Genomic DNA, 9,122 nt, shown 5'->3' on the forward strand with positions numbered 1-9,122 from the left:
ACTACATGCAAATACCTATAAATCCAATGCACCTCTAGGAAGTCAAAATATACAATTTATAAATACCCACTGACTTTTCCATTACATGTTCTTTAAAAAAATGCTATTTAAACAAAACAATGCAGAACTTTCAAACCCATAAAAGGTTTACATTTTTTTTCCTTTTAAAAACATCCAAACACTGAAGTAAACTGTGCAAAAGCTAATCTGCCAACGTTCTTATTTTGTAGACTCACAGTATTTCTGTTTCTACTATTTGTTCACTGACTTTTGATTCATAGTTATAGAAAAGATCAACCAATTGTCAAATTATAAGAATCCATGATTCTTTTCCAAAGCAAACACTTTACTGCAAAGCTTTCAATTTATAAAAAAAACAATACAATAACCAAGAACTATAATCACAAAATAAGTGTACAACAAAAAGTGATTTCTATAATCACAGCTGTCTTAAAGTCCAGGCTAGTAGAAATCTTAATTGCAACTAGTTCTTTTCTTAATAATAGGTTACCTTTCTATAAAAAAAGGAAGTCCATCTGCCATAGGAAGATAAGTTTTAAAGCATTTCTGCAGATAAAAATCTAGCACTTTCTTTCTTTATGTGAATTCTAGTGTGCTGTAATGTGAGAATTCCAACATATGACCATTATGGAATCTCATTGCTCAACTTGTCATTATTTCATTTGTAATTCTTCTGTTAATTATGTTCATAATTACTATAAACAGATGTGGTAGACATTCATGTGACCTTTTATCGAAGAATGTATTCCTCACTTATTTTACTATTTATTTATGTGAAACTGAAATGCAGGGGGAAAAAGGCCTTCTAATTTATAATGTTTTTTACACATAAGTTAAAACAAAACCTACCTTCTACTTCATCTGCAGTTCAAAATATTAGAATATTCTTACATTTAAGCACATTTTTAAATTGCACACTGAACCTCACTGCTCCTAACTTGTAGCTGTGGATGCCAAACAAACGCTAGCATCTAAGTTGTCTTTTTTTTTTTTTAATAGCAAAGGTTAATGCAGCAGAACTGTGCTTCAAAACCAAGTGCCTAGAAGCCACGTTGCAATTTATTCACTCATAACTCAACCATCACCCTCTTTACATAAAACACATTTACAATAAAATCAGTATGGATTTCATTAGCTGAAAACCTCCTCAAATTTCATTTCTTTGGCCCTAATCTATAATTAGTGTGGACAGACAGGTGCAAACCCTTCTCTTCTACAGATGGCTACTGGAAATGGTGCAAAGTAGCTCCTTCTGTTTAAATAACACAGAGATAACCTGCTCTGTTTTATCACTTACAATTACCTCCATTAAACTGAACTAATGTTTGCTTCAATAAAATGTTCACTGTTCTTTAAAAGTTATTTAAAAACTCTTATATTAATGGCTATAAAGAAGTGAAGTTGGAAGGTATCCCTTTAGATAATAACTTGTGCTGGATAAACTGTTCACAGTGATAGTTCACAAATGTGTCTTAGTTGATTTACATTTGACAGTTATTTTGCATAAAGGGGATCCACTATAATATGTTTAAAAGGCATTTTAGTGACAGACACTTTAATAAGTGAGAGGAAACTTAACATTTTCCTGAGGTTTACAAATATGAAAGATTTAATTTTTTTCTTAAAGATTTTTAACTAATAAGTATTTAACTTAAAATCCTAGATTGTTTTCAAAAGATATTTATGTTAACCTAATTTTATGTATTTGTTTAAATCTTTCTAGATTATTCTGAAAGTTGTATGAGTTCATCATTTTAAGGCACATTTTAAAAATCAACTATGAATGCACACTTTGTAAGCACATGGTTAAAAACAACTCTTCTATAATAAATAACTACGATAAAGCCAGAGATCAATTCCACCTGTTTCTGCTATCAATAAAGTCTATTGAGCGCTATATGATTAATAAGGTGTATATAAAGCAAAGAACTTTTACATGCTCAAATAGCAACAAATATCTTTTCTCACTGAACTTTTATATAACTTACAGTAATAGATTCCAGTAAAATGCAACTGACTTGTTTTTTTCACATGCAAATCCTGCAGGTGTCAATTTTTTAGACTGCTTTACTATGAAGGGCTACATTGACTACATAAAACCTCAATGAAGAAGGCTTTACATTCAGTGCCTGTCAGCTGATGTTCATATCAAAGAAGTGAGAAACAGGATTTGACAGTGAAGAATGTCCTAAACTGACAACCACTGACCAGCATTCCTATTGGAAGCACTGCTTTCTCCTGATCCCTTTTCAATGTGTAAAAAAAAAAAAAAAAAAGTGTGGGGTTTTTTTTGGTAAGCTTCTATTTTACAATAAAATAAATGATAATAGCTCTTTATATTTGTGTACTTATCTGCAAGTTTTGAAGTGCTCTTTTATCTGCAAATATTTAGACTAACATCCTCAGTGAGACAGCTCACCATCAAATACCAACATCAAGAGCAATATTTTACTTTCCTTTAGAAAAGGTAAACTGTAAAAATATTAAAAAGCTGCTGTCCTGTAGCTGCAACACATATTATCTTACTATTTCCAGCAATTCACAATTAATAATGAAGTTTGCACTGTATTTGCAAGTAGAATGTTTCTTATTAGAAAGGTCCTATATGCCCTGGCTGGGTAGCTCAGTTCATTAGAGCATCATTCTAATACACCAAGGTTATGAGTTTGATCCCCACTCAGGGCACATACAAGCAGCAATCAGTGACTGCATAAATAACTGGAACAAGAAATCAATATTTCTCTCCCCCTCCCTTCTCTCCTTCTCTAAAATCAATCAATAAAAAAATTAAAAAGATCCTTTAAGATTCATTTTAAAATCAAATTATTAGCAGGTATTTGTGGGTCACATATTTTTTTATGTATGAACCTGGGCACTGGAAAAACTATATATTCAAGTTCTCTCACTCAATATTTATCTTTTCAAATAAAGCAACTTCTGTCTAAATGGTTTACAATAAAATTAATGCTAAAACAAAGACTTTTAATATCAAGTTCTTCTCTTAATATAATATTAAAGTTGGTTTTCATGCACCCAGAATGAACCTGATTCCTTGGGTATTTGGTTGGAATTTTGTCTTAAAAGAATAAACCAAGTTAATACTAAATGCTAAATACAGCAAATGTAGAGTAATGATAGACTCAACTTACTCAATATCCATCCTAGCTGCAGAAAAAGACTGAGTCAAACTGAGATTCCCTGGGTTAGACTGTCAGACCTCCCTTTAAAATAACAATCAGTAAGAGAAAGGAAAGAAAAAGAAATAAGATAGCCCTACTTACGTTATCTAAAAGCCCCGAATGACTTAAAAACTAGACTACATTTTAAAGCTAAACTGGGGGAAGGAGATCCATAGAATTATGAATTTGCTTCTGTTTGTGCACATTACAGTTGACATAAACACCCAGGTGGGGCTATGCTGGTTTAAGAAATAATGGTGTTTGTCAATCTTTCTTAAGGAACTGTATGAGGGGAGAATCTGGACACAACAGAATACTCACATGGTCAAGGCAAAACGCTGCAATAAACTAAAAGGAGGGCCCCACCACTAACAAACCATTTATCACAGAGAAGCCAGTCAATTTGTATTCTAGTGAGTGTGGACACTTTGGCACAGACCCAGGTCCACTCTGTTCTATGCAAAGGGAGAGGTATGATAATAAAAGCCACTGAGCGCACTTAAAAAACGGTACAGATGTTTAAAAGGAAGCTAGGAGGGGGAAAATACCCTGTAAAACAGATTTCAGTTCACACAGAAGGTAGAAAGAAAATGCTTTGGTCAGCAACCCGACCTTTATCAGGGGATAAATCAATTTGCAGCAGCTGTGGACAGCCATTTATATACAGGCCCTGGGCAGATTAATTAAGGGAAGGTAAGTTAAAAATTCAAGGGAGCTCAGAGTTACATTACGCACAGGAAGTTGGTCTGGAGTGGATTCTTCAGTTCTCCTGGTCTTCACTACCTCTCCCTTGCCTTGGTGACTAGTCTGCAAGACCTCCTCCACGGTGAATACTTAGCTATTCCTTAAAAGCAACATTTTGCAGATTCCCTCAGTGAGCAGCAGCCAGGCTGGGCACGTTGGGATTTGAAGTGCCCCATCTTGAAGAAAAACTATACTCAAAGGATTTGACCATTATGCTTTGCAAGCAATAAGGAGACCAAGGATTGCAGGGCTCCCCAGCCAAATCCTTCACCTCCAAACTAAAAGACTAAGGGGGGGGGGCTAATTTTAGTAACAGTCTTGGTTCACATTCTACTTCCTGTAATCATAGTTCTCAAACTTTTCCAAGGGTTGACCGCCCTTAAAAAAACACAATAATTTATGGATTTAAGCGCCTGGTGGCGAGATAACTATTTGCTTAAAGCGTACTGGCCAGCCCTAGGTCCGCCCCGGCAGAGAAGTCTGGGTTCGCCAACCACTTCAGTCCTTTCAGGTTCTCAAAGAGAGCCGTGGGCGGCAGGGCCGGCGCGCTTTTCCACGGGTTCGGAGGTTTTACCAGACGGATTTCTGGATATCGAAAAAAAATTCCCCGGACGCGGTTTCCCGTCTGGGCTCTTTCGGGCGGGGGCCGCAGAACACAAGGCTCTGCTCGCGTCTCAGGAGAGGCGGGCACCGCATCGGGGCTGGACTGGGAACACCCACAGGGCCCGGGCCAGGGCCAGGGCAGCAGAGGCCAGAGCGAGCAGAGGTTGGGGCAGGAGCGACGCTGTCCGTCGACGCCGGTCCGTGAAGCCCGGGACCCGTCCCGCGCGAGAGGTGCTCAGGTCCCGTCTGCCGTCCGCCCACCGAAAGGCTTACCACTCCAGCATCACAAACCCATAGAAGTAACAGGGAAAGTTCCCAGACAGTCACAGAGCGCCTGAATGCCTCTAAGAGGACCTCCATCCAAGTGGCAGCCGGGTCTCAAAGTTAACATTATGCTCTCCTGCTCCTAGCGCTAGTTTTTCCACCATCTAAACGCGCATTTCCCTTCCAGATTAAAAACAACAACAAAAACCCAATGCGGGTTCAGGGCCACCTGCCAAAACGAACCCTGGGCATCTTGGCCAGTTGTTTTGTCGGAATGGGGGTTGGGGTGGGGGAGAAGAACCACGAATCATCTGCCTGCTCACACATCGTGACCATGAACAGAAAAGAAAAATTATTTTTAAAGGCAGTGCGGGAAATCTAAGAGTGAAAACGCATCCTTGGCTGTGACCCGTGAAGTTCAATGTCACTGAAGACGGAAGGCATCCGCGATGCTCCTCTTTACCCTGCTGCGTCGTCTTACCCTAGTTGAACGACAAGTACAGCCTGAAGGCTTTCCGCCGAATAATCCAAATGAAGATGACGGCCATCAGAATAATAGTAATGGCCAGGGACCAGTCCCCGCCGCCCACCCGCCAGTCCAGCCCTCCCGCGGGCACTTACTTACAATGCACAGGGCCGGAGAGTCCCACCATCCGCCACGGGCTCGGAGCTGCAAATAAAAGTTCCCGTTGTCTCAGCCAGCCCGCGGGGCGATCTAACGAGGGAGCGGCGCCGCTCCCCTCCGGAGGCCAGAGTATCCGCGGCCACTCGCCCACGCGCGCTCGCCGCGAGGCCGCGGACTCTGGCCGCGGGGTACTGAGTACAGCGAGCTGCGGTGCAAAAAGCCCGGGATCTGGGACGTCAGCCAAACGCAGCCTCCACGCAGAACCCTAGACTTGCGGAGCTCCACGACCCTGCTCCCGCCTCCCTCTCTCCCTCCCTCCCTCGGATTTTCTGTTGTTGCTGCTCTAGCAGACAAATGTAACGTGGAGCGCAGGGATTGCCACTGTCACTGGCGGCGTCAGCGTCTGCCTCGCCCTCCCTTGCTCACTCTCGAGGAAAGCGACGCATTTATCTGCAGGGCGTCCGGCGTCCGCCGGGGAGCAGGAGCACCGCGCGCAGTGCGCTGAGAGCGCCCACACCAGGCTGGCTTCCGCGCGCTCCCGCGCCCTGGGCGCCGCGACCGCACGCAAGGGAGGCGGCGGCGGGGCAGCTACCAGGTGCATGGGGGAGGGCCCGCGGCAGGCCGAGGGGAGGTGGAGGTAGGAGACATCTGTGTCAGGCAAGGGTCACAGAAGTCAAGTATATGTTAACAGTGGGCAGTCCTGGCTCGTAGGGCGCGTAGGCGGTGCGCGGGCGGCCTCCCTTCTGGCCTAGCCCTCTCCCGTACAGGCTGATGTCGGGCTGACTTTCTAAAGATGCCCTACACGCTGCGTGCTCTCCGACTGCCCGAGTGTCCTGCAGTAACCCAAGAAGACCACTCTCCCCCGGCCATCTGGAGTGCTCCTGGCTGCTCTGCCTGTGTGACTGGCTAGAGAGACAGCTCTTCTAGAAATCAAGCCACGCTCAGATCGCCTCTCTAATCCCCTTCTGTTAGCTGATTTACAGACTGACTATTTGCTTTCGCATTAAGAACCTTAGATAAAACAGTTATTTTCTCTTTGTTTTTCTACTCCTCCCATAATAAACCATGAGAGGGGCCTCTTTCTATCTTACGGTTTTTGTTGGTTGTGCCCTCCTCCACACATTAATATCAATACTTCAGAATCAAGCTAGGGAGTCTCAGAGGACAAGATAGGGTGAAAGAATTCTAGATATTTCCAGAGTAAATAATTTCTCAGTGAACAGGACTGATCATTTGTTTGTACAGAGTAAAAAAGGGGAGGGGCTTAAATAGTAATCAAAATATTATGTATGTCAAATATGATCAGATAATGGCTTGCAGTGATAAGTAAAATGAAATCTTAAAATTATGGAAAGGTGCCACTACTGCAAATGTTATTATATTTAGTACAACAATATGAAATCCTTCTCTGTACCATATTTTTTTTCCCAACTGGACTAAATCAATGCAAAATGTGCTGTGTGCATGTTTCTAAATCTCATCTTTACAAAGGAAAAAAAAAATGCTTAACAAGAGTCAGACATAGCCTGATTCAGTGGAAACTGATGAGACATTTGTGAATTTTAATTTTAAAAGTGGCTCTTCAAATATTTAATAGTGAGTAATATCCCTTCCCCTATCCTTTTAAACCCAGCTGGAGCTTCTAATTCTGAAGTCTTTTCATACTGTACTAATTCTCAGTAATTTATTTCCAGAAAATACTCATTGTACATTCTTCCCTCTCCTTGGGATATTTGACTAATGATATAATGAATTGTAATGCTAAGTCTTGATATTTGATATTATGATGCAGTTAATTTGAATCTCAGATTTTATGAAGTTGTACATTCTATATAGTTTCTGCATGTAAAGTTCATTTTTTTTCTATCCTTGTAAACCTTAGTATTAATAATCTTCAAATATAAAATTTTATATATACTACTATAATTCCTTTGTATTGGAAATTATGTCAAAGCAGCTTACTTATTTTTTAAAGAATCAAAAAATATTTCAATATTTTATTGTCCTATTACTTGTATTATTTTTTCTGTTCCCCAAATTGAAAACCAATAATTTGGATTCTGGAACTACAACTTATCCTTACTTAAAATTAATAAAAAGATATGTGAATGAGGAATGATTCTTTTGCAGTAGTGTTACTTCTAAAATCATATTTTAAAATTTAGAATTAAAGTAAATCAACAAATTTTAGAATGTAATAGGGGGAGAAATACAATATGCATATCATATCACACTTTTCTTCTTCCTGTAAATTGTGTCAGTGAAGTTATATTAGAAACATTTAACTTCAAAATCAATGGAAACTAACTTGCAGGAAATCAACAGCTTTTACGCTTTCAGGCTATATTCACAATAACAAGGCTTATATTTAAATCATATTCTGTAAGATTTTACAAATCTTATAGGATCTTCCCTTTGCCAGACATACTTCTGGAAAATAATAATCATTGTTCTAGCTATATTTCTTTTATTTTTTAAAGGCAATGTTTTCTATTCAATTTGGCTTTACATCAGTACGACTATATCACTAAATCTGGAACTTTAATTTTTTAATTTCAATAACAGCAGCTAAAGAACATATATCCTTGTGCTAATGTAAAATGTCTCAGTGTATTCCTTAATCCCACTTTCCACTCCCTTTAAAAGCCTGTGTTCTACAAAACATAGACTATAGTGTTCTGTAGTGCTTTTTCTTGTATTATGTCCTAACTCCTTTATTTGGAGCAAGTAATAACTACGTATAGGGACCATCTGAAGTAGTAGGTGAATCCTAAACTGCAAACTCTAGGAAAATAAAACATTAAATGAAAAGGGAGGCTCTTTGATAGGTGTTGTGGGAGGGTGTGAATTACCTGAGAACAGCATAAGTCCACAAAATATTTGGTTGACATAGCCTTGGGGTAGGGAATACATATGACATAACATTCATAACACAATAAACTATTGATTGATACATTTTATCAAACCAATCTTAGGAGACAGGGATCAGTATTAAGTTTGTTTTTTGTTTTTGTTTGTTTTTTATCTGCCACTCGCAAGAAAGATCAGGTTTTTGTAGTTTCAAGACTATTTAGTTTGCTAAGCCAAAAAAAATAATAACCTTAAAAATAAATTTTAAGAAACAGTATTTAGAAAAAAATAGGTAGCTACTCGCTCTAATGAAACCACTAAATTGAAAAATTAAATAATACAATATGTTAAAATATAATAAACCTTACTAGCAATTTTCTTTTTCACACAAGTTAGAAGATTTTTCTTCTCACATCATTAACTTTTTCATTATTGTGAAGGTACCAAGGTTTTTCAACTTACAGGTTTACTTTCTCAATAATGCCACCTAAGGATGTCTTTTGTTTTCCTTTAAAACAGTTGTTTAAAAAAAGCAGAGAACTTTTAATATAACTTTCAAAAAATGCTTATTACCTCTTTGGAGAAGCATGACCTCACTAAAATGAATCCCTATACAAATATTAACAATTAATTAATACTTTTAAGTTTCCTTCTACTTTCAAGCTGTGATTTTTCTATACCTTGAAAAAATCCTTCTGTTCACCTAGGTTGATGAAATCCTTAATTACAAGATTACTTATTTTTTGCCTGACCTGTAGTGGCACAATGGATAAAGCATCAACCTGGAACACTGAAGGTAGCCAGTTTAAAACCATGGGCCTGTCTGGTCAAGGCAT

General features: G+C 39.0%; 1 protein-coding gene across 6 annotated transcripts in view; it reads right to left on the minus strand.

Moving 5' to 3' along the window:
* RUNX1T1 (RUNX1 partner transcriptional co-repressor 1) overlaps window positions 1-7,282 on the minus strand; it is a 194,690-nt gene extending 187,408 nt beyond the window's left edge. The window contains exon 1 of one of the 6 annotated variants that reach the window (XM_066379100.1): window positions 5,437-7,280. Coding sequence is in view for 1 of the 6 variants with exons in the window: in XM_066379104.1 (XP_066235201.1) it covers window positions 5,437-5,464 (28 nt within the window). In the remaining 5 variants the exon portion in view is untranslated. Of the gene's footprint in view, window positions 1-3,935; window positions 4,077-5,432 lie in introns of those variants that run through there. The other 5 variants (XM_066379104.1, XM_066379106.1, XM_066379102.1 and 2 more) reach the window with 5 other exon arrangements.
* Window positions 7,283-9,122: the final 1,840 nt, after the last annotated feature.

This window comes from Saccopteryx leptura, chromosome 3, assembly GCF_036850995.1.
Source record: "Saccopteryx leptura isolate mSacLep1 chromosome 3, mSacLep1_pri_phased_curated, whole genome shotgun sequence".
NCBI classification, from domain to species: domain Eukaryota; kingdom Metazoa; phylum Chordata; class Mammalia; order Chiroptera; family Emballonuridae; genus Saccopteryx; species Saccopteryx leptura.